Source organism: Gymnodraco acuticeps, unplaced genomic scaffold (genome assembly GCF_902827175.1).
Source record: "Gymnodraco acuticeps unplaced genomic scaffold, fGymAcu1.1, whole genome shotgun sequence".
Taxonomy (NCBI): Eukaryota; Metazoa; Chordata; class Actinopteri; order Perciformes; family Bathydraconidae; genus Gymnodraco; species Gymnodraco acuticeps.
Window position 1 is genome coordinate 710,660 of NW_022991259.1, and position 25,558 is coordinate 736,217.

Here is a 25,558-nt window from a genome sequence, read left to right on the forward strand (position 1 = left end):
TACATCCTGTGAGATAACACTCAGAGAAGTTTCAGCGCTATACTGTATGTAGCACTTGAGGTGATATATATGACACTAAGGTAGATAATCGGTAGCATGTTGGGTGCAAAAAAAAACGAACAAATCACTCTAATATCAAGCACATGTAGCATTTTAATTGGGAGTGGAATGTGATGCACCGAGCCAGCCGAGGGCACAGTTTAAAGTCAAGCATTTTGCACATGAGCTATTTTAGTCACACAAGTCCTTTTATAGTGGTCTCAGCCAATGTAAACAAGGTCTGTCCAGGGGGCCGCAAGGCAATGAGATCAGACTGAGAGCAGCTTTTCTCTGCAATCTTTCCAGGCATGGCGTGATGACACTGCAGGCACAGTCAGAATCCAACAGGAGATTGTGGCTGGAGGCCATGGATGGCAAGGAGCCGGTGAGGAACTGCCTGTTTGTCTTTCAAATATTCATTTTGGCCTGCCTGCTGTTTGGTCTAGGATTGGGGGCTTTTATTTGTTTGTTTTTCTACAGGAAATCAATACCAAATGTGAATTATTTGCCACTGGCACCCTCTTCTGGTGGGTTATGGCAATCTTTTTTGTTTGTTTTTAAGAAACCATGACCTCACCATCCACTTGCTAAAAATAGGAGAGTCCACTTAAAGCAAAGGACAACTGGGGGAACATAAAACTCTTTGACATCATTATTTTCTTTCTGAGATTTTGATCAGTTTCCCCTTAATTTAATAATGATGTGCTTGAAATGTCTCTAGATCTACAACCTGCCTGCCATATTAAGCAAAAAGGAAGAGAGTAAGTGTGTTCTTTTTCCAATTCATCATCAAAATGCATACATTTAGCTTGCCAAGACTTGTAATAACATCCCAAACACATACATGTCTAACACATGCTTTATTACCTATAGCTATCTCTGTTCATTAACACAATTACTTGACATACACCCACACAGCTGACATAGCAGGGCCTTCCAGCACACGGCTGTATCTTATTAGTCAGAGCACAAGCAGAGAGGAGAGTATGATATTCCTGCGTGTTGCGTGGTTAACCCAGGAGGTAATTGACGTGTCAACTCGATTCTCATGTTGTATTACAGCGTTTCTTAATGAGGCAGGCTTTAACTTCGTAAGGAAATGCATTGACCTGGTGGAGGATAGAGGTGAGGCATTTCAATCTCTCAGCTTTAATCCGTCAAATGACATAAGTGCAGCCTGACTGTGATTATGAACAACAATGTGTTTCATTCTTTGGTTGACATAACACATTATACTGCCTCTTAAGCCTTAACTAAACATAGCATCTTTCCTTTTCCCCCCAATCCTTTAATTTACCCTCTGCCATACAGGAATAAATACAATGGGACTATATAGGATTGGAGGGGTCAACTCCAAAGTACAGAAGCTGATGACAACAGTGTTTTGTAAGTAGCCCCTAAAATAAGAGAAGCTGACATCTGTTATAAATATTTGTCAAGCTTTGATTTAAAATGTTTAGTCATTCTATGTCTGTACATAAAGAATTAAATGATCACAGATGGAATAAATACTTTGATTATTAACTCAAGTAAAAGTAGCAGTACTGCAGTGTAAAATACTCAGTTACAAGTACAAGTCCTGCATTCGAAATGATACTTAAGTAAAGTAATCCATATTAGCATTCAAAATACTTTAAGTACCAAAAGTAAAAGTACTCGTTCTGCAAAATAGCCATTTTAAGCACAATATATTTTCATATTTTATATCATAATCAATGATTTAATTATAATGTTTGCTACATTTATGTGTTCATCAATAGTAGGTGATTTATATATTGTATTGATTGTCTACATTTGCAAAGTAACTAGTAGCTAAATATGTAATATAAATGTAGTGGAGCAAAATGTGAACATACTCAAGTTACAATACAAGTACCCCAATTATTTACTTAAATAAAGTACTTAGTAAATGTACTTAGTTACATAACACCACTGTAAATGATACTCACAAGCCATGTAGCAAAACTAACAGAATAGATAACAGTTTAATTTGTTTTATTTGACCAATTATTCTTTATTTAGCTTGGTTTATGAACAGCCTATGTCCGACCACAAGTTGAATGGAGAGCTTAGTCAAACGTAATGTGACTGCAGAGTGAAGGAAGAGGTCCTCCTGGTGGTGTGACACTGTAACAGCCATCGGTCTCATAACAATCTGTCAATACCTTATTAGATGAGGCCAAGGTAATCCTGTTTGAATCCTACATTGAACAGGAAATGTCAGAATGATATTTTTAAATACTCTCTCAAGCTTGATTTCTGCGTCACAACGCACTGCTGTCCGCATGTCACAGAGTTCAAAGCTTACTTTTTATGATGCTAATAAACAATACAAAAAACGTGTTTCCAATAGCAACCAAGGCACCTGTTGATATGGAGCTGGATCCAGAGACGTGGGACAACAAAACGATCACCAGCGGCCTGAAGAACTACCTGAGGTCAGCGTGCCCCACCGGCTGCAGGAATCATCATTATCTCCATAATGCCTCTTTGAAACCTCCCTGTTGTTAATCATTCATTCTTTGCTGCAACTCACAAAGGAAGGTGGCTGCATTCAAAAGACCCGTGTCACTCAGGGAAATAAATGTCAACTTTTCTCTTTATTCACCAGGTGTCTCTACGAGCCTCTAATGACCTTCAAGCTCCACAAAGACTTTATCTTGGCTGTCAGTAAGTTGTGAAAAGTTACTTCAATTGTCGGTTATGATGCTATATGTGTTTTACCGTTTATCATTGTATTATTATACATGAAGAGATATTCTTTGCTCAATTTAAAGACATGCATTAATATGGTAATAATAATTAAATAAAAATATAAAATCAATATTCTGTGCAATATATGTTGTTGTATTATTTGCTATGTGTTTGTACTGTGAACTGTTTTTCTGTTTTACTTTCTTGACTTCCCTGCTGTGGGCCTAATGAAGGATTATTGTATCTTATCCAACACTGCTAATGAGGAATTTACATACTGTGCTGTTATACATCAAGGAAAGGAAAATGATGAATTGTGCCAGAAGATATCCCACTTTAATTAGAAAATATGAAGATGTTAAATATATATTAACCAAGTGTATTTTCCTTGCATATTAAATGTGTGTATATCACTTTTTAAAAGGGAATTAAGTTTGAACTGAACTGCATTTCAAGTGTATTCATTTACCCACCTCAGGGCTTACATGCAGGCCCTGAGGTTGGGGAACCAAATGAGCAAAGATTGAACCAATTAAATGTCTCAGGAAATAACTACATGCCCTGTGCATCATATAGCCCTTGTGTCATGTTAAATTAATAAATTAAATTGGTTTAATCTCCACTCAACTACTTTTTTTCACCTCTGCATAAAGTGTCTCAAGTTGAATGTCAATTTTACAAACTATATTTGACGTTTTAACCACATCTTCAAGTTGATATTTGTTCTATTTAAATTCATACAATTCCAGCTCTATGCGATCAAATCTATTGTTAAAATGGATACATAGCTGCATCGAGGTTAACAGGACTATTTTCATCATATTTACGACATTGTAATGTTCTGTTACCCTGACCACAGTCACGCCAATAAGATCTTTATTGTCACCATTCTAAAAGTCAATGATGTGACCTAATCGTCATGTTTTTCTGTTGGTACATGAGGCTATTGGTCATTTAATATCCATTTGCCTCTCCTCAGAGTCAGATGACCAGAACTACAGGGTGTGTGCCGTCCATGCTTTGGTTCATAAGCTGCCCGAGAGGAACAAGGAAATGCTGGAGCTGCTAATAAAACACCTCGTCACGTACGTATTCCCGTAATGAATCAGTTACACTGCAGCCCTTTTGAGAGAAGATACAAATAGCTGAGACTGATTAAATTGTCTTCACAGGTCTAAAACAGTTTGTAGCTTGTAAAGTACATCCCCTTACCACAAGGTTAACTATCAGTAGAGAACAGCATCTTACCCTTATTAACACACATGTACCTCCACTTGCAGAGTTTCCGCTCAAAGCCAGTTCAACCTGATGACGGTTTCTAACCTGGGTGTCATCTTTGGGCCCACCCTGATGCGCTCCCAAGAGGAAACCGTGGCCGCCATGATGAACATCAAGTTTCAGAACATTGTGATGGAAATACTTATCGAGAACTTCAACAAGGCGAGTCATTGTTTTGCTGTAAATGTAAAGTATACTTGAAGTTTTACCTTTATCCAATTTCTTGAACATCTTACTTTAAAGGTCCCCTATTATACTGTTTTTCATCAATATATTATAGGTCTCAGTTATATACAAAACATGTCTCTGAAGTGTTTGCCTCGAAATACCAAACAGATCACCCATTTTAGCATCCCATAACCCCCTCTGGTTCAGCCCTGTTTCAAAAGTGCTGATTCTGTCTGTTACTTTAGATGAAAATAAGGAGCCGCGCCCCTCTGAGAGATATTTGGTTAAAAGGCGCGTTCACACCGGAGTACTTTTCCCCGTACTTTTCCCGTCTAGTTCCGATAGTGCCTGGAATTTTGCGTTCACACCAAAAAGAGTACTTAGTTCCGAGAATTTTACCCCCATTTGTAGTGCCTGCTAGAGAGGTGGTACTATCCTGGGGAGAAAAAAGTACCAATTTTGATTGGCTGGGCGAATTGCAAGACACGCCCCGTAAAACTCTGAAAAGTTTTGTGAAGCCGCCATTGTATTTGCTGGCATTAGCATTAGCATTAGCCCCGCGCACCAACGGAGAGAGAATAACTTATGGCAACACAAAAGAAAACATGGGAGCGGTGGAGTGATGAGGAGGTGTCTGTGTTCTGGCGATTTACTCGAAAGGCTTCAGTAGAAGCTGCTGGGAGTCCCAGCAGCTTCTACTGAAGCCAGTCCCCAACTCCGGGGACTTCCGGCCGGGGACTGAGGGCGCTGCAGCACCCCCTAGCGGCAGGCAGGCGGCGCGTTTGACATGTTTCTACCGTCTACCGACTTAGCTGGCTTTCCCTACCGATTTTCAATCTTCCCAAACTATAACAAATAAAAATGACATAGACACTGGACTCAACTTTTGGCGGACACCGTTTGCAGCGTGTCTGTGATTGCATCATACAAACAGTCCTCTGTGTTTCTGAAAGAGAAACAACGTGCAGACCGGGGGTAACGCTGCCTTTCCTCTGCGTTACCCCCGGGGCTGATGGGTAATCACTCCCAAATGAGTGAGGAAACAGTTTCAAACAGCTGACAACTAGTGATGTTACGTATTGCGCCGAGGCTTCGGAGCGTGTGTCGAGTAATCCCAGAAGCTTTTTGTGAAGCATGTGTCGAGGCTCGTATCGTTTTGGGCCAGTGACGTCATCGATGACAAACGAAGCCTCGCTGCCTGTCAATACCACGTGACTGCTTCTCGAAGCGATTCAGATCGGTTGAACCGTTGAACCACAACGCTCATAATACCCATGGATGTATAATAAGAACCATATTACCCCTCCTGTACCCGGGCCCGGTGACACGATGGAATCAAGAGAGCTCAGACCCTCACTTATATAGAGGTCGGAACATGTCATAAGTATAAATAGATACAAGCATAAATAAATATAGGAATAAAAACATCAATAAATACAGGAATACATATCTTGCAGTGTTTTCAGGGAGCTTTAGTGTGTGTGCTGTGGCTCAGCTGGAAAGCAGTTGACTCATGACCGCAGGGTCCCTGGTTCAACGACTGAACAATACGTATTTTTTGTTGTTTATAAAAGCTACAGCTACATGAGATAATGTAGTTAATAAATGTATTCTTTGATATGGTTTAGCCTTTCTCAGGATACATGGTTACGTTTATGAATATTAGTAAGGAATACAAATCCCTCTTTGCAATGTTTACCAGCCTCCTAGGCTTTTCAATCACAATCATTAAACTGGAATAAATACAATATTGTTAACATGAAAATATGATTTAATGTTCGTTGTTTAGAGTTATTCTAAGGCTTTACTCAATGGGAACTCGGTATGAGATAGAGCACACTGTTGAGATGTCCAATCTGCCTGTTTTACACACTTTGACCAACAGGGGGGTTTGTATTCAAATGAAGCCCATGATGAAGCCTCATGAGATGAACCCTTTTGCGAACCAATTGGCTGGAAAGCTTCAAAGCTTCATAAGGCTTCATCTCGCCATCACTAGTAATCACTCCCAAATGAGTGAGGGAACAGAGACGAGGCATTTGAGTCCTGCAGGATTTCCCCGTTAGTATCAGTGTCTCGAAAACACATGTTGGCGACTGAAAGACATCCAGTGTTTGGTCCTTTCCTGAAGCATCCTTCACCTACAGTGTCTCAACTGAAAGAGGACCACCAACACACACAAAATATAATAACATTTTGAGATTTGGGGATATTTATCTCCCAGTCTTTCACTTTTTCTGACATTTTCAACACCAAACATGTCGTTAATGTATCTGTTTAGTGAACTACAGCAATCTGAAAGCCTGTACATTATTTATATCACACTTTCTCAGTAGAAAAATGCAGGAAATTACTTTTTTAATGCAGTATTTTCTGTTTTATGGCGCAACACAAAGATATATCGCTCTGTGCAAACCTTTGACTCTAATATGTCAACAACATGAAACAAGAATATGAACCTAGCTTTATCCAATGTTCACACAAGAGTTCTACATCCTGACACATCCTTCATACACTGTCTCAACTGAAAGAGGACCAGAACCACATTAAAAAATATAATAAAATGTGGAGACTTTGGGATATTTATCTCCCATTCTTTTACTTTTCGGGCATTTTACAGACCAAACATGTCGTTGATGTTACTGTTTACCAAACTACCACTTTTTCTGAAAAATGCATAAAATGATGCAATATTTGTTAATTACATGGTTTATACATGTAATTACTGGGGTTCCATTTCTTCTGATTACCTACAGTAGTTTGGGCGTGCACATTTGCCGCGCGCAAACCTACCTCTTTTGGATTTGGAAAGGTTGGCATGTATGCATAAGGAGCTGTTTTTTCCACAACAAGCTGGAGGAGAGTCCTCTCCTGACAGACTGAGAGACTTAGGTGAGCTAAAGGACTCTCTGAGGGTTTAGATTAGTGGTCCCCAAACTAAGGCCCGCGGGCCGGGTACGGCCCGCCTCCACATTTGGCCCGGCCCCCTGAACAATACCAGAGACGCATTATGATTTTTTATTTATTTATTTTTTATTTAATTATTTATTTTTTCAGTCTGGCCACGCGAATCCTAGACTAGCCCCTGTCAAAATGTTGTGACCTGCTCTATCGAAATCAGTCGCATTGACCCGAAGACACCTTTTGAGTTGTATACACAGTTGGAAAGAGGATATTCCTAGCTTTCTAATGATATCCGGATTGTTTTTGTACTTAAAATATTAAGCGAAATATGTCACATTATATAATGATTGTCACCGAGTCATCATTTTGAGAAAAAGGCCTTCAAAGTTGTCTCTTCTCTGGAATCCATCGATCTGATTGATTATTAGTGGAGCAAATGATCAAAATACTACCAAGGGAAGATATTTTCGTTTGGAGGGGAAGCTCGCGAGTGTGTGTGTATACGTGTGAGTGTGTGTGCTTGTGTAATTTTGCGTTTGTGTGTATTGTGTTTGTTTCCCGGGGAAAACACTCACGAGAAACACCGGCTGTTGTTATGCCTGCCGTTCTCCGCTTGTAATTATGCCGAAGCTTCAAAGTTATATTTATCATCTGAATTTGCCGAAACAAGTTTCATATTCTGAAAGCCAAGACTTTGTTTAATTGAAATCAGATGAAAACAAACTGTAACGGACCCTGCAGTGTTATCTATGATTACTATACTCTTACATTCATAATTTCAGCGGAGTGAGGGGGGGCGGCGCTGCGGAAGAGCAGATTGCGAGTGAGAAATAAATAAATTGGAAATAAAAGTTTCATATTCTGAAAGCCTAGACTTTGTTTGTTTAAAATCAAACAAAACACCCGAACCCCAAAAAAATAGTTTTTTTTACGTAAATCCACGTTTATTTTGAGAGATTCTGCTCTGACAACTAAGCTAAACTTTTACCTGTTAAGATTGTGCACGGCACAACAGAAAGTTACAGTAATTTTCAATGGACTTTTTTTCTGTGAAGAACCCAGAGAGGGTTATTTGGTTATTATTTATTTCATAAATAGTGTTATTTATTTCATTAATAGTTATTATTTATTTCCTGACTTTTTTTCTGTGAAGATCCCGGAAAGGGTTATTAATATTTGGTTATGTGTGGCTTTCTAGAAAACAATAAATGTTTATGTTTAGACACCCATGCGATCGTCACACTTTTTCTGTTACAAACTGACCCGGCCCCCATCAGAGAAGGGAAAAGTTATGTGGCCCTCACAGGAAAAAGTTTGGGGACCCCTGGTTTAGATAGTTAACTTTAGTCTAAGTTATTTCAGTGGGTCTCAAACGGTTTGGTCACAAATTATTCAAAAGGTTATTTCTGCGGCACACCTTCATATGATCATTATAGTTATAAAAAAAATAAGAGAATAAAGGACAAACAGTTATGAAATACTATATGGCAGTAAAACAAGAATACAGTTTGAAAGGGGAGTGATTTGTAAAATATCCATAAAGAAAAAGAACATCTGCTTACAGTTGTGTTTCATCTGGGTGTTGAGAGATGTATCCATAGATCTCTTAATGTTGCTCTCAAAGTGCACCAGATTGATGCTTTTAACTTCAATATTTAAAAAAAATCTTCCCGGGGGAGGTGAAGTCCGCTCAAAATACCTTCCCACACCTCTGGTACTAAGTGCTGGCACTAAGTGCTGGGCAATAAGTACGGCAAAGTACTTGGTGTGAAAGCGGCTATTGGTGCTCTAGGAAGAGATTCAGGTGATAAGGTGGGCAGGTGTTTCCTTGGTTGGTGATTGGCTAATGGTTACACAACCCAAAAAAACGTTATGACATCATAAAGTGGTCAAAATCTGATCAGCTAATTTTCAGACAGGTTTTCATATAAATGGGTCAGGACAAAAAGAGAGGGGGTATTTTTTCCTGAAACCTTCGGAATCTCTTAACGCAGAGGGGAGACAAATGTATTAATAAAATACATGAAAAAGTGGATTTTGCATAATAGGTGACCTTTAAAGTTGCATTCCTAGTTGGTTTCACCTGACACTAAATGTGGTTAAATACTGTTCCCAGAATACTTTGTGCAGCCAACATTGTCATTCTAACAAAGAGGTCAGGCAATAACTGGCTTGTTTCCATCATGCTGTGAGAACTGGTGATCTGACTTAATGCTGCACGCAGCATGAGTCTGCGAGCAGTGAGAGGAGGTGGTTACAACATGAGATGTTGAAGGTGTGAAGCCTGTCGCCTGCAGCTCTTCATCTGACGGCTCCCACTATGACTGCTACTGACTTTCCATTACTCCCTGCACTATTTTAAACCACTTTTAAATAACTGTTGAAAATGAACGTTGTCTTGTAGCGGTAATGATAAGGGTGAGTGTTAGCTTAATTATAAAGTCGACTCATGTTTCAGCAGGCAAATCCTTTTATTTCACGCTGTGTGAAATTAGTTCTGGTTGTCTTAATACCACATTATTTTCCGTGAATGTCTCCACAGAAACCCAATTCATACACTGGAAATACTTTGATCATTGGGCCCTATAGGTGCATTGTGATTCCCAATTTAGCAATAGATAGTTACTCAAAAGAAAACTTTTCTTAATTGGAAATCTTTAAGAATATTGCTTTAAAAGTATTTTATTGCAAAACCCTGCTCTTACTCTTCCTTTACAAACACTTTTACTCCATTCTTATCGATACTCAGTAGAAAGAGTATTAAAATATTGGTCACAATCTTCAAAATCAAATGCAGTACCAGTCCTCATTAGTAAAGAAGACACAGATTGTGTAGTTCACTAACTAATCAGTGCTCCTTCTGGACCTCCAGATCTTCCACCAGCCTCCGGACCCCAACGTGCCCCTGCCCCAGCCCCAGAGCCGGCCGGGCCCTCGCAGGAGCCGGGCCATCTGTCTGTCCACGGGGCCCCGGAAGCCCCGCAGCCTCTACACCCCGACACTCTGCCTGGCTGATGCAGAAAGTGAGTCTCAAAGCAATGGTTTTCACCACAGGTCATCACACCGTTATTTCCTAACTGGTAGCCTGTATTATTGCTCACACGCATGCGGACACCCATTTATGAAAGATGCACCTCATTTAAGCTGGGTTTTCAAATACTAAATTCCAGATTAGTACTATCTCTTCAGAGAAAAGCATATTGTAGCTAACAATTGTTTTTATTATCATTCAATCTGTTTACTATTGTATTGACTAGTCAGTAAGAGGTATGCACTTAAAGGTCTTGTTTATTTTGATACAAAGCAGAGAAAAGCGGAAAATATTCATATTTGAAGGTCTCCTATTATGCAAAATACATTTTTTTCATGTCTTTGATACATAAACATGTGTCCCCTCTGTGTGAAGAGATTCTGAAAGTTTCAGGAAAAAAGATTCGCTCACTTTTTGTTCTGATCCATTTATATAAAAACCTGTCTGAAAATGAGCTGATCAGATTTTGGCCACTTTGTGATGTCATAACGATTTTTGGCTTGTGTAATCATTAGCCAATCACCAACCAAGGTAACCCGCCCACCTTATCACCTGAATCTCCTGGAGCACCATTGTGTTCTTTTTAACTAAATATCTCTCAGAGGGGCGTGGGGAGTGGCTCCTTATTTTCATCTAAAGTAACAGACAGAGAATCAGCACTTTTGAAACAGGGCTGAAACAGAGGGGTTTAAGGGATGCTAAAATAATCTGTTTGGTATTTCGAGCCAAACATTTCAGAGACATGTTTTCTATATATCTGAGACCTATAATATATTGATGAAAAACAGTATAATAGGGGACCTTTAGATGCTGAAAGCAGCATTTTCAAGATATAATATATCATCTATTTTCTTATCAGCCATAACATATCCACAATGAATTCCTGGCTTAGTAGGTTTTAATGATGGCTGTGTGGGCCTCTTCTCTGGCCCCTGCATAGGTGACACTTTCAGTAGCAGTCCAAGCAGCACCCCCATGGGCAGCATGGAGTCTTTGTCCTCTCACTCCTCGGAGCAGAACAGCTCCTCCAAGACCGCTTCCTCGGCTCAGGCCAAAGACAAGTCTCTGCTGGACCTGCGCAGAACGCCATCGCTGCTCTCTAACGGCCCCAGGAGCGCCATGTGGGTCAGCAGCCCCGAGTCCAGTTCCAGGGAGGAGGGGGGGCGGACAAACGGAGAGTCAGAGGACGCTCTCAGCCTGTCCTCCATCAGCATTGCACCCAGGCTGTCCCCTGCTCCCAAAAAAGCCCCGCACTGCCGCATTGACCTCAAGCCAGCCCTGCTGAACCGCTCTGCCGGCCCCTCTCTGAAAACACTGCATATCGCTGAAGGTAGGACGGCCATCAGGTGATCACAGTTTAAAGGTCACCTATTATGCAAAATCCACTTTTTCATGTATTTTATACATAAACTTGTGTCCCCTCTGTGTAAAGAGATTCTGAAAGTTTCAGGAAAAAATATTCGCTCACTTTTTGTCCTAATCCATTTATTTATATAAAAACCTGTCTGAAAATGAGCTGATCAGATTTTGGCCACTTTATGATGTCACAACCTGGGCCGTCCCTCCCTACAGCCCGATCACGCAGATTGCGTGGGGCCTCACCTCGCGGAGGGGGCCTCACCTCGCGGAGGGAACCTCAACTGAGCCGCACCTATGCGCTTATGTCGACGCTCGCGAAACAGAGGGCCTCATCATATAACTTTGCGTGGGGCCTCAAGTTGGCCAGGGACGGCCCTGGTCACAACGATTTGTTGGCTTTTGTAACCATTAGCCAATAACCAACCAAGGCCACCTTATCACCTGAATCTCCTCCTAGAGCACCATTGTGTTCTTTTTAACCAAATATCTCTCATAGGGGCGTGGGGAGTGGCTCCTTATTTTCATCTAAAGTAACAGACAGAGAATCAGCACTTTGGAAACAGGGCTGAAACAGAGGGGGTTATGGGATGCTAAAATGGGTGATCTGTTTGGTATTTCGAGCCAAACACTTCAGAGACATGTTCTGTATATATCTGAGACCTATAATATATTGATGAAAAACAGTATAATAGGGGACCTTTAAGCTTTCCTGACAGTAGTTTATAGATTGTGTTTCCCTTGCAGTGATGAAGTGGAAAACAACCTCCTCAAAACTGTCATTTCCAAGACTCTAATCTATACAGTAGATACTTATATCATCATAAATTATTCCTCTAGGACTTAATACTTTCAAACACTGACAACACCCCTTCTTGACTTAAGCATTATTTAAACAGCAGTGGGACAATTGTATTTGAATCACTCATTTCATTTGCTATGTGCAGTATGTGAGCTGTTTAATTATTAAACGTTAATGTCTTTGTGTCATGTACTTGATATTTGTTGTTTGTCTCCCTCAAGGCCACAGGAGCTGCTCTGGATCCGTCCAAAGTCTGTCCACACTGGAGCCCAACAACACTTCAAAGCCCACCGAGCACCCGGACCTCCCCCCAAAACTAGTGATGCGCTGCAGGCTGGACACCTCAGTCGGCAACGGCTACCAGAGACCTGGCTCAGTGTAATGGATTTCAAAGAGCTTATCATTGTGCTTATTTAACCTACTATTCCTTACGAATTATGATATCCACTCCAGTGTAATGCCGTTGGTAAAAATCTTATCTTGTGGACTCACCTAAAACCAGTGCTGCAGCTAGTTGAAAAAAACGATTTGCCTATTGGCACAATACGGAAAGATATTCTGATGATTGGTTAACAGTTGCTATTTAGGTTGCAACCAACAATTATGTTCCTTGTTTACTTCCTAGATAAATCGTTTAGATTATAAAAAGTCACAAAATAGTGAACAATATAAATCTCCACTATCTTAAAGTCCAAGGGGGTGTCTTTAAATATCTTGTTTTGTCAGTCCAAAAGATAAAGATATTCAGTTTAATATGATATACAAAAAAATCAGAATATCTCCAAATGTGAAATTGTTCAAAACAACATTTTTGGTAATTTTTGCCAAAGAAATGACTACTATTTGCTGCAGCTTATCCATAAAGCAAAAAGGCCAAAACGTTATGTTCCCAAGCTCTCAATGTGATGAAATTCTGCTTTTTCTTTGATTCATATCATTCTAAATCTAATAAATGAAGTGTTTGACTGTTGGTCGGAGAAAACAAGGGATTTAAAGCAGTTCTCCTGGCTCTAGTCGAATGTAAGTGTTAGTCTTTCCCCACTTCCTGGGCAGTAGTGGACAAAATGATTAATTGATTATTAAAAAAACAAAATAACAAAAAATAGTCCTTAGTTGCCGACCGCTGATTTAATGGATACATTGTAAGGTCTGTTTGTACGTGTGCAGTTTCCTGTGCCCCCACAAAGTAACTGCTAGTCAATAAGACATGAGGACAATAGTTCAGCAACATTTCTCTCCATCTTCCTCCCCCTTTCCATGTCTCCCCTGTGAGTCATCAGCCTCCTTCTCCTCCGTGTGTTTATGAGCATCGAGCATAGAGAGGTCTCTGAGATCAGATGAGCATGTGAGAGCAGATTTATGTCTTTCCTCTGTGGTGGGAGCGCTGCCTTTAATTACGCTCTGCCTGCTCCTGGGTTGATGTGACCCAGCAGCAGTCTGCACTCGTTCTCCCGGAACAAATAGATTGCTTGCCTTGCGCAGTCTGAAAAGCCAGTCACGCAGTCTCTCTAATCATTTCCTTGCGTCGCACCGTCCCAGCTGGCCCCGGGCTACATTGTCCCCTTGACTGCCAGGTTGTTGTGAGCGGGGTCAAGTGCAGCCTTGTTATTTAGTTGAACTCAATCCAGCACTGTGTTGCCCGGAGGAAGGAAACCTCCTATATTGTGTCATTAAGCATTTTACCACGTTCTAAACAATGAGAAACGCTGGAAAGTGGAAAGACTCGTATTAGATTGAATTTCTCTCTGGTGGCAGCTTTGCTGATTTTATAGTCATGATTTATTAAAAACGGATTATTACTCTGATCATGTGATTACAGGCAGTGGTGGAAGAAGTACTTTACTTCAGTGAAAGTAGAAATACTTTGGTCGGAAAATACTTCATCACTAGTGAAAGTCCTGATTTCAAAATGTTACTTAAGTAGAAGTATAGAAGTATTGCCAGCTAAATGTACCTTTAAGTACCAAAGTTAAAGTACTCATTATGCACTATGGCTGTTTTGAAAGTATTATAATATTATAGAATATTAAATGATCCCTTCTTTTAATTGCTTACAAATACATATTAAGACCATTTCCGATTTTGTATATATATACTGGTGTTAACGTACTGCATTATATCATATACAAAAGTCATATGTTGTATATTTAAACAGCAGCTGGAAACTATTAGTTTTAAATAAATGCAGTGGGGTAAAATAAATGTTCCAAAATGTAAGGGAGTAAAAGTATAAAGTAGCATTAAATGGAAGTACAAGTATGACAAAATAGTACTTAAGTACAGTATTTAGTTACTTCCCACCACTGATTACATGGCATATTTATCTCTGGATATCATTTCAGCTGTTTACTTTATCCAAAATACAGTGGAATGGACTGAACTTGTTTTTCTTCTGGTTTCAGGGTGGCTGCCAGAGCTCTGCTGTTTGAAAATGCCTCTTCCCCACAGTCTGTTCCAGTGGGAAGGTGCAGTAAAACCATCACATTTTCTCTAACAGCTCAACCAAATGAATCACACTGCCATCACGTCAAATGTGCCATTTCATTGCCTTGTTTTGTCGTCTTTACAGGGACGCCAAGGCGATGTATTCCTGTGAGGCAGAGCACAGCCACGAGCTCAGCTTCCCCCAGGGGGCGCACTTCTCAAACGGTAAGCGCTGCCATTAAGGGGCAAACATGAAATGCTTCAGCTGACAGAAGGGCTTACAGCGTCCTTGCATAGGCTGATATGACACTTGGACAGTGTAAACACACACAGACTGTTGTCTGCTAGCAACACACAGCACAGGCTTGGCAAATTCCCAGTGTTATGTGGAGGCACACAATCACTTTGTCCTAATGTTAAACCCTTATCTGCATCGCTTCAGTATAAACAGCCTGAATGTTTTTTGTATTGCTTCTTGCCTTTTCCATGATGAGATGACTTGGCCCACAACCAGTGCAGCAGGTCACTGTAACCTCGTGATGGAAGGCACCAGCGCCTGTTCTTGTTCGCAGAGCCAGCAGCCAAACGCACAAACGTCAGCAAATACTCCCCTCCACTTACCAGCAGACAGAGTGCTTTTACTGCTCACCACATCAACAGGCCAGGTTTCTCTACACTCTTATAGAGTATATCCCTGCTTGATTATTCAAGCAGATCCATTTTTTATAAATGTTGCTGCATCTGAGCAATGACTAACCTTGTTGTGTTTTATGGCTATGTGTGATTAAGCAAGGAGATTCTGCCTTCAAGTGTGCTAAAATACTCCGCAGGGACTGAATCTAAAGAGCAGTCTGACCCTGAGTCGTCACACTCTGATTTCAATGTTTATTTTTTATGCCTAATAGCATTTTTCCCCAAGACTAGGAAATTGTGAAACCAAATACAGAATGTCAAAAGACTATTTCTTGCTTCCCTTTGCTTTAACTCTTTTCTTTCTTTTTGTCCTGTAGTGTATGCCTCTATTGAACCAGGCTGGCTCCAAGCAACATACGAGGGGAGAACAGGATTAATCCCTGAGAATTATGTCGTCTTCTTCTAACAAAGTCGGTAAACATGGCATCTTTTTCATGGTATCCATGAAAAACACAACACACAAAGTGGCAGATTTTTTTTTAATGTTGCTAATATTGCTGGTACTGACATTTCTGCATGTCATGCAGTCCAAGCAGATATCAAGCCAGGCAGTTCTTTAACATTTCAAACATGTACCTCTTGTTACTGTAATAACTTTATTGTGAAATGATTGGGGAATCCACAGAGATTCAGAAGTTAAGAAGAAATTGACATTATTGTAAGATGAAAATATATTACCCATCGACTGCACTGATGTTTTTAGTCCCAGTATTATCCAACAGAATCACAAAACAATCACGACTAATTTCACAAGTTTTATTCTCAGAAATATATGATATTTTACTTTGTCATTTATATCGACAGAACACTTTCTTTTAATCAAGCTTTTAATGGAAATCTGTAGTTTATTAAACATTTTCTGATAGCTGTAATTAAACAAACTGTGATTGAAAGTAATTATACAAATCTAATCTATTAGAGTCTAATAGAAAAAGCATTATGGGTTGCACCTTAACTGTCATGTTTATTGCCTGTGATCATTGTTCATCCACTGAACCTGCTCACTGCTGCAGTGCACTTTCTGTTAGCCACACGGTACTGTACTGTACATTAATGCTCATGAGCTCTTTAGTAACTTCTAACCAATAATATGTACTTTGTGTTTTTCTTACTATAAGTTACCACATCAAATATATATGCCGTATGTAAAAATGTGTTTTTTATAAAGTCATGAAGGTGGAGCTTTTAGCTTTAATGCCTTAATGTAGTACTGCTTACTGGTACGCTGGTGTACTAGTAATGACAACTAGACATGTATCAGATTATAATATGTTACAGATACCATTTAATATTGAATGTTCTATTACTGTCACAACCATTTCAAAGTCCATAATTATCAAAGCTTCTGTGATACTTTGTCTGAAAGAAGAAGATAAAAGAAAATATAGACAACATAAACTGAAAAAGGACACCAAAGTCAGACCCCTGTGGTGACCGTAATGGTTTTTTTTGAGATCCCATGCTTGCCAAGATCAGGATGTTCTTTTCCATTGTCAATTTCAAGAATGTGAGGTGGCCTTGAACGTTCATGCTGGAATAATACTCCCTTACAGTCTGAATTTGCAGGGGAAATTATTTCCATATCCTAAATATGTGACACCCGTATGGCAAGCTTGTTTCCTTGCAATCATCTACTGTTCTTGACGGTGCATAAACATGTCTTTAAATAAACAGCGTGATTTATTCAAACTGTTGTCAACTTCTTTGTCACAGTTAACTTCTCACTGCAGCCAGAAAACCTTAATTACAACATGTTCAACAGGATGAATAGTGAGAATGGATTGTTAGTGTGTCGACTGTTGGAGGCACACTAACACTTGTGTCTTTATGCACCAACTATAGGGGGATGTTTTTCAATTGAAAGAGCTACAACTAGACTAGCGTATGTCCTAGTATGAAATACTTTCATTCCTATCCAAAGCTATATCAAAATGTGTTTGCATTTCTATTATCCCCGCCAGGGAAGTTAGATTCAACATTTATTTTTCATTTTTTGTTAACTACAGCTCCAAAACAAACGTCAGTATTTAGTTTAGAGTAAGAGCATGTGCCAAGGAGACAGTGACCAGTTGTTTTTATGCTGAGTCAGAAAAGTATTTCATTGTGAAATTGTGAATTGAATGTGTTAACGTACTGCAATCATTTCAAATGTGGCACACTTCTCCAATTGTCTGAATGTCTTTAATGTAGACATTTTTAGAATAAGTAACTGTATGAAAATAACACACTAAGGGCAAAAAGCCTTTGCGAAAATGTCCTCGTTATTTTTAACCCACTCAAGATCACATTAAGTATATTATTTCTTATCAAATATTTTACTGATAGTTAACTTCCATGTTCTCCTCCCCTGAACATTGAATTGTAAACTTGTTGTTATTATTTTGTTTCTCTTTTGCAGCTTCAGTACAAACATCAATATCTCTAATGGTTCTCAAAACCATTCATGCCTCTGAATTCATATTTTTCAAATAGATTATATTAAATGTACTTAAAAACATGTGGAAAGAACTCTGTTGCCCTTATAAAGTAAAAAGGCTGAAGTACTGACTGTCTTGAATAATGAAGGCTACAAAGAATTCAGTAATCGTGGGATGAATAACCCCCTCACAAGATGTCTCCGCAGATTTGCGACGTGTTTGCTGGCATCTTCACTTGGAGTGGAAGGTGAGGGGCCTCACCATGCCTGCCAGGACCTTGGGAAGCTGGGAGGCGATCACCTCCGTCATCATCTCTGGAAACTCCACTTTCATGGCGTCCGCCTGGATGAAGGTGCTCAGACAGAACAGGTTGACCTTTTTCACTATCTGTCAGGAGAGAGACATGCATGTTTGTCTTGGTGCTCATTAGAACAGCAGTTAGATAAAGACATGAATCAATGCTCAGATATGTAGAGGGCTTACATCATGCATGGCGTCCATCAGCTTGGTGAGGTGGTAGAACCTCTGGGAGCTGGCCACCAGGCCCTTCTCCCTCAAGTGTATCGCCTTCGTCAGCTCCCGGATGTAGTTCTGTCTCATGTCTTCAAACACTGCATGGCTTTTGAGTCCCTCCAGAGGCACTGAGAACAGACGGGAATATAAATATCTCTAAAACAGATGTTTCCTAAGGGGGAGCAGTCCGTTGCAGGGTAGGCCAAGGGAATGGAAATCAAACACAATGTCTTTAGTTGTTTGAAGATCAAAATATAATAGCATAAATGTGTGTTTTTTGGTTTCCACTTTCCCAGTCAGAAACTAATAAATGCTTTAGGACAGACGTGTTTTATGTACTTACTCTAAAACACATGTTAAACTATCGTAATGGGTTATTTCTGCTCAATTCCTGCATTTTTCCAAGCCTTGACTTGTTTTTCAGTGAAAAACTAGGTTTTGTTAGCAGCTGCTACATAAATCTATTCAAGGTCCACTCCCCCCGTACAACACTCCCTTTATTGTGCGGCTCATGATCATCGAAGCTTCACATCTCTTACAACATTGTATTCTGAGTAAAGTCAAACAAGAAGGTCAACATGAGGGTACAAAGTGAGTCATCTGATGCAGGAAGTGTTGTTGCTTTTACCTGTGTTGAGTAATATTATGGCTTTCATGCAGAGAAACTCCTCGCGGCTAACTTGAAGGTTTGCAAACTCCTGAGGGATGAACTGTATCGCCAGGCACAGCTCGTCAATCGGAGATCTCCTCATTTGCTCCCTGACAGACAAAAAAACCCGAACCATCAAGAGCCTATTTTTCATCCAAAATAATTAAAGTTTGGGAAACAAATGTGTTTAATGATAGTTACTTACTGACTGAGAACCAGATCAGGTGCAAAGTATAAATATTCACTGGTGACATTCTGATAGGAGCGCCACCCAAGAGAGAACACCATCAGGTTCACCCACGAGTACTGGATGAGGGTCATCTGATCCGTGATGTGAAGATTACGAAACCCTTTGAAGAAAAAAGAAATTCAATATTCATTTATTTTCCCACAGTACATGCCACCATTTCATTTGTATTTGTTCCGCTCATGGTACCCAAAACCTAATGTACAATAATGGCCAACAAAACACGTCTCTACAAACACACCATTGAGCGAAAAGGAGCAGGGAGAAGAAAAAAATCTTATATTACCTGCCCCTTTCTAAAAAAAAAATAGAAATAGATGGTCTGTCCTTCCTTTTTCACAGCAACAACAAAAAACAACAACACCAAAACATCACATGTATAAGGAAAAGGAAAAGTGCAAAACACCCTCATCTGAGTCCTACTGGAGAAGAAGGTGGAAAGCGGCGCATAATTATTATTATAATAATAATAACAATATCAATAACAATGGGACCTGCAAATAAAGAACAGACATCACATCAAAGACATCAACAATATTTACCAATGCAGGACCAGAGTACATTCTGTAGACTTATTCACATCCTGCTTCATATTTCCCATTTTTCTTAATTTATACAACTTCTTTAACTGAAAAATACATATACAATTCTTCAGATCCTTCTGTTGAGAATTCCACAATTTTACACCAACCACCGAAATACACATTTGCTTTAGAATAGTCCTTGCATATGGATGCTTAAAATTTAATTTCCTTCTGTGGTCTTCCTTGTCTGATCCAAAAACAAACAACTGTTGTAAATATGCTGGTAACATTCTGCTTGTTGCCCTGTGCATTACTGATAATGTCTGCAGCTCAGCTATGTCTTTGAGTTTCAAGAGTCCTGACTTAAAGAAACAGTCTGTTGGTGTGTTCCCTTGAGTCAGCTTTATGAATTATTCGTACTGCCCTTTTCTGTAATATTGACAAAGGCTTTATGTTGGTCATATACGTGTTGCCCCAAACTTCTATACAATAAATATAAAATCTCAAAATAAGTGAACAGTACAACATTCTCAATCCCTTGTAATCTAGCAAATACTTTGCCTTATTTAAAACAGAAATATTCTGTATATAATATGTGCTATGTGTGATTTCCATGTCAGGTTATCATCCAGTGTCACACCTACACATTGAAATTCAGAAAACCTTTCAATAAAAACTCCATCAATGGACAGTGAAATGTTTTCATCTTTTTTTCTATTAGCAAAAACCATAAACTTCGTTTTATTCAAATCTAGGGTTAACTTATTTTCATCAAACCATCTTTTAAGTTTGACTATTTCATGTCCAATACACTTTGCTAAAATGTTTAAATCATCTCCTGAATTGGTGTCATCTGCAAACAACACAAATTGCAATAATGTTGACGTTTCACATTTGTCATTGATGTACAAAATAAAAAGTGTAGGCCCTAAAACCGAGCCCTGTGGGACACCACATTCTATATTCATACACTCCGATGTACTACCAGCAAATTGTACATATTGTTGTCTGTTATCTAAATAACTTTTTAACCAATCTAGAACTACTCCTCTCCGTATCTATGTAATTTCGAAATTAATAGGTAATGGTCTATGGTGTCAAATGCCTTCTTTGAGTCAATAAATACACCTATTGTTTATTTCTTTCTTTCTATAGCTGTTGTAATTTCTTCTGTTATTTTCATTAAAGCTAAAGCTGTAGATCGATTTTTCCTAAATCCATACTGACTCTCACTCAATAACTCTTTTTTTTCAATAAAATTATCAAATTTTTGGACAAACAATTTCTCAAGGACCTTGGAAAATTGTGAAAGCAAGAACACTGGTCTGTAGTTGGTAATTGGCTTTTGTCCCCTGTTTTAAAAAGTGGGATAACTTTAGCTTTTTTCATGCTATCTGGGAAAATATCTGTCTGAAATGAAAGATTAAAGATGTAGCTTAGCGGTTTAATTATGCAGTCAATAGTCATTTTCACTATTGTCATGTCGATCCCATCACTATCTGTCGAAGTCTTATTTTTGCATTTGTCTACAACGGATCTAATTTCATAACAAAGCATCAGTGCGCTCCTGATAGGGGTATTGTGATAAACTGGCATTGAAGATAACCTAGATAAAAAAATGCAAATATTGATATTATATCAGGAAAACAGTCTTGATAATCTTTTGTAAATATTACACATCTTAAAATTGTTGTTTTGCTGCTCTCCTTTTGTCTCCCCCAATTCCCCACACACAAATTAGTAAATGTTTTTTCCAAAAGCGAGACATAAGGAAAAAAATCACAGTTTCTGAATTGAACAGAAAGCATTACAGTATTTTATTCCTAAAGACATCCCAATAATAGCCTTTTTGTGACTGCTTTTGACCAAGATAATTGTTAAGTGAAAATCTAACAGCCCTAAATCATACCCAATGGTGATCTACTTTGGTTTTTTAACACAATTTATATCCACTTACAGCCCCTGTGCAAAGCCTTCTAACTCTGTCGGTGGTTAAGGCTGTGAGACCTTCGGCGTGGGCTGCCAGTGCATCCCCATGGCGACCACAGTGGTGACCCTGAGCTGCAGAGAGACGTTACCTGGGAGGGACTTGGACCACTTGACGATCCACACCAGCTGTTTCTCACACAGCCTGTTGAGGCTGTTGAGCAGAATGTGGGGCCCGTCGGTCTGGGCGCTGTCGAATCCGGAGTACATGATCTCTGGTTCGATGTTTTCCAGGATACTGAGGATCTGTTGGGAGAGCTGCTCCTCGCGGATGCCTGGTATGCACGACATGGAGGTCAAGGCGTGATTTTCGTTGGATACGGCAAAGTGTGACTGGAACATCAGGGACGGGGCCAAACTGAAGGCTTTCAAGGCCCCGAAACGCTTCAGCTTCCTGCCTGTGACAGAAGTGCAAGGCCTGGTTAGATTTAGGGACAAAGAGCACAAGTTGTGCCCATACAACACCAGAGAGCTTTTCCATGCCAAGTTAATTCATCAATCTTAACATCCTTTTTGATGCTAACCATGAATTCTGAATTACTGTTACATAATCAGTTTCATATCTGGGAAAATAAATCCAACCACTCGTTACCTCCTAGCATCATTCCCGCTTGATAGCACTTCCGGAGGCGACATGCAGGGCAATTTTTCCTCCGAATTTTGTCCACAATGCAGTCGTTTCGCCCAGCGCAGAGATAGCTGTGATGACCTGTTGAGTGAAAGGATACAGACAAGAACACAATTGTATGAGGACTTGATCTTAAAATAAGCAGCGAGGGGTAGAGGCATAATGAGGGGAGGAAAGGTGTTGAAGTGCTCTTGACTATTAACATGGCTACTCCATCCACACGGAATCAATGTTCTGAGGAGAGATCTAAAGAAGAAAATAAGATAGAGGCAAGGCTGTGAGGACAGAGTGACACGGCCATGGTGAGACATAGTGGCTCTTATGTATCTCGTGTTGCAAGATAACAAGAAAAACAAGTCCAAGCAAGGAACACGGTGAACACATAGTCAATGTGATACTGTTGCTAATTACCTAAAAAACTGCCATAGAAGGTCAGTAAAAATTGATGTGGTAACTCCCTATCATTATCATTTACTGGAGACAGCACACATCACAGATGTTTTTTATTAAATGTTTTATCTTGGATTTGTTTCCACAAGGAACTCGATCTGATCAACAGTTGGCATGGTGAACACATTTTTATTTGCAGGAACCATACAAATCAAGTTGTATTATACAACATGTATTATGTAATATCAACAATGTAACACTTTGTACTGTTAGTACTAACAGTACAAAGGCTGGGGGAAAAAAATCTGCTGTAGAGCTGATCCAGCTCTACAGGATTGATGGAATATGTGAACAAAAGGAGATGAAAACAGATTTGTGGTTGAAATTATTAGAATTTTGAACATAAAATCTCCTGAAGTAGTTACAAAAAAAATGCTCTGCTCACCTTCAACTGCTCTTTTAAAAAATACTTTACAGCTCCCGCAGGTTAAGACTCCATAGTGGCAACCAGACGCCTCATCCGCACAGATCACACACTGTCTCTGAGGTGGTCTTCTGAAATAAGGAAGAAATGCATACATTAATGAACTCACATGAACTAAATTTATATACAAATTGCAAAAATTACCATTCTGTTTTTGAGCAGAACAACTTAATTTTATCTCCATTTAAACATTTGGGTAAAATGTACAATATATTGTAATGAAGTCACATAAAGGGTTAAATCATCTGAGCCAACCCTAATTCATTTAAAGGCAATAACTACATGTTGTTTTAATTAGACATTCACACTTGCCTTAATGGATGGTTTGTTTAACCCTTGAGGGTATTTTAAGCTAATTAAAGAGTCCTCTTTGTATATTTGCAAAGTAAGGTATAAGATGTAAGGACCAATTGTGTAGGCCTATATATAGAGGTGGGTAAAAAGAAAAAGATGGTTTAAAAAAAATGTCTATCTCAAAGTAAAAATAACTAAAATTCGACCGAATAGGATTAGATATTTTCATTTACTTTTACTTGTTTTTAAAACGATTGAAACCTTTTCATGATATGTTAGATTCGTTTTAGAAATGAAGAGTTTTAGAGTTGTTTTATTCCACTTTCTCTGCCACGGCAATGGCCGTGTAAACATGTAATTGTGCTGTGGAAAAACCCATCCCCCATCATGTCCTATAATTGGATTCTTTAATGATCATCAAATGATGTGCATATAGGCCTAATTTGTCAAAGCTATTGCAAAACTGTCCATGCTCCATTATCAAGTTAAAAAAGCAGAATGTATTTTTTTTGCAGTATTGTTGTTGAAAAAACTATTTCTACATCACTTGAACTATCACCTAACCATTATGCAAACTTATTTTTAACATTCATGGTTGACTCAGATTTTTCTTTTTGTTAACGGTCAGGTGGTAGGCCTACTTAGTTTTTCTATCTAGCCTAAGTCAAGTTGAGTGTTTTGTAGTAATTACCCGGGGTACGCGGAATATGGTGATGGGTTCCTTCGAATCATGGCCTGGTTCTGGATCCCCTCATAGCCGTTTTGTGTGAACTGGTCATCGTTCATCCCCACGGACTGGCACCAGTACTGGGTCTCAGGCGGAGACGGCTGCATCTGCCAATGGGGAACTTCGCTCTTGTACATGGTCAGTGGCTGCTGGGCTGCGTGCGTAATGGCATCAAAGTTTCCAACAGCCTTCCCGGACACACCGCACCTGGAGTCGGCCCTCACCTGGATGTGCGCCGGAAGCTGATCTGGCTGGTTCAGGTCCATCAGGAAGTTTGGAGACCCCTCCAGCCTCGGCCTCGCTGCAGCCGGGGAGAAGCTCGCGGACTCCCCGTCACTGAGCCTCAGCTGCTGCTTCCTGTCGGCGTCACAGCAGGTGTCCAGATCAGGAATCTCCGGTGATGTGTCGAAGTTGGGAATGGGGCTGTTCATAATCACAGAAGGCTCTTTTTCATCTTTGATGAATTTAAATGCTCCTGTTGATGTAGAGAAGCTTACATTTGCGCCTGGTAAAGTTTCCGTTGTGGCCACATGTGTCCTCTGAACGTCCCACTGCACAGTGTCACACTTCCGATAGTCACTGCTACGGTCATAAAAATGTTTTCCCGCAAGTGAACCATCAAGTAATGGAAATGGAAAGGAATCAGCCATCGTAGTGATGGTGCTCATTCTTCCGTGTGTGTTATTGTCCATGTTCTGATCCTGGGAGCGCGCAGCAGAGACTGGAGTGCCCGGAGGTTGGATGATGTGTGATGAAAAGCTGCTTCTCTCCTGTAATCCTCCTCCCCGTCGAAAAAGGCTCTGGCCACGTCTTTTTCTCACATGGGAGCCTATTCCATGCAATTTAACTACGCTTCAGAAACAGATAAGAAAACCAACTCTTATCCTTTTGATGATGAGGGATCAGCAGAGAGATTGTAAACCTTTACATTAATTGAACCCATATTTAAGTCAATTTCAAATATAATTCATTGTTCTGGTTTAAGGTGTCATGTTTCAAAGCTGAATATACGTGTCCTTTAAATAGATCTCCAATAGCCTTCCTCACAATTAAATAGTTATTCCTTCAAAGGATGCCAGAGGAAGAGTCAATGCCTCAGAGTTGTTGGAGATGTATTCAGTTACACAACCCTTACAGCCGACCTAAAGTAATAGCCAGCCAATGAGAATGGATCACTTCAATGCCAAGGGCCAACAGTCTCCACCCCACTGTTCATGGATAAGGTATACGCTAGGATATTGTTGGCCAAATAAGAAACTATTGAGACTGGGTGCCTTCCGAAGAGGAGAGAATGGCTCTTTTAAATAAGT

General features: G+C 39.7%; 2 protein-coding genes across 8 annotated transcripts in view; one reads left to right on the top strand and one right to left on the bottom strand.

The window, feature by feature from the left end:
* Nucleotides 1-17,078, top strand: part of LOC117562017 (rho GTPase-activating protein 42) — a 79,631-nt gene extending 62,553 nt beyond the window's left edge. For 2 of the 6 annotated variants that reach the window (XM_034239782.1, XM_034239785.1), the window contains 14 exons: nucleotides 346-424; nucleotides 761-800; nucleotides 1,102-1,164; nucleotides 1,351-1,425; nucleotides 2,393-2,477; nucleotides 2,651-2,709; nucleotides 3,713-3,818; nucleotides 4,014-4,173; nucleotides 9,956-10,106; nucleotides 11,031-11,444; nucleotides 12,494-12,650; nucleotides 14,675-14,737; nucleotides 14,842-14,921; nucleotides 15,707-17,078. In XM_034239782.1, the coding sequence (XP_034095673.1) occupies nucleotides 346-424; nucleotides 761-800; nucleotides 1,102-1,164; nucleotides 1,351-1,425; nucleotides 2,393-2,477; nucleotides 2,651-2,709; nucleotides 3,713-3,818; nucleotides 4,014-4,173; nucleotides 9,956-10,106; nucleotides 11,031-11,444; nucleotides 12,494-12,650; nucleotides 14,675-14,737; nucleotides 14,842-14,921; nucleotides 15,707-15,795 (1,621 nt within the window). In that variant the 3' untranslated portion in view covers nucleotides 15,796-17,078. The remainder of the gene's footprint in view (nucleotides 1-345; nucleotides 425-760; nucleotides 801-1,101; nucleotides 1,165-1,350; nucleotides 1,426-2,392; nucleotides 2,478-2,650; nucleotides 2,710-3,712; nucleotides 3,819-4,013; nucleotides 4,174-9,955; nucleotides 10,107-11,030; nucleotides 11,445-12,493; nucleotides 12,651-14,674; nucleotides 14,738-14,841; nucleotides 14,922-15,706) is intronic. The other 4 variants (XM_034239784.1, XM_034239786.1, XM_034239783.1 and 1 more) reach the window with 3 other exon arrangements.
* A 277-nt stretch (nucleotides 17,079-17,355) lies between these two features.
* On the bottom strand, nucleotides 17,356-25,051 carry pgr (progesterone receptor). Of its 2 annotated transcripts, none has more exons than XM_034239789.1 (8): nucleotides 24,213-25,051; nucleotides 23,189-23,295; nucleotides 22,318-22,434; nucleotides 21,818-22,123; nucleotides 19,174-19,318; nucleotides 18,948-19,078; nucleotides 18,290-18,447; nucleotides 17,356-18,193 (listed from the first exon to the last, which is right to left on the bottom strand). In XM_034239789.1, exons 1-8 carry the CDS (start codon nucleotides 24,938-24,940, stop codon nucleotides 18,038-18,040), a joined length of 1,848 nt encoding a protein of 615 aa, XP_034095680.1. In that variant the 5' UTR covers nucleotides 24,941-25,051; the 3' UTR covers nucleotides 17,356-18,037. The 2 variants fall into 2 exon arrangements, with proteins under 2 accessions (XP_034095680.1, XP_034095679.1); XM_034239788.1 differs by having other exon boundaries at nucleotides 23,189-23,298.
* Nucleotides 25,052-25,558: the final 507 nt, after the last annotated feature.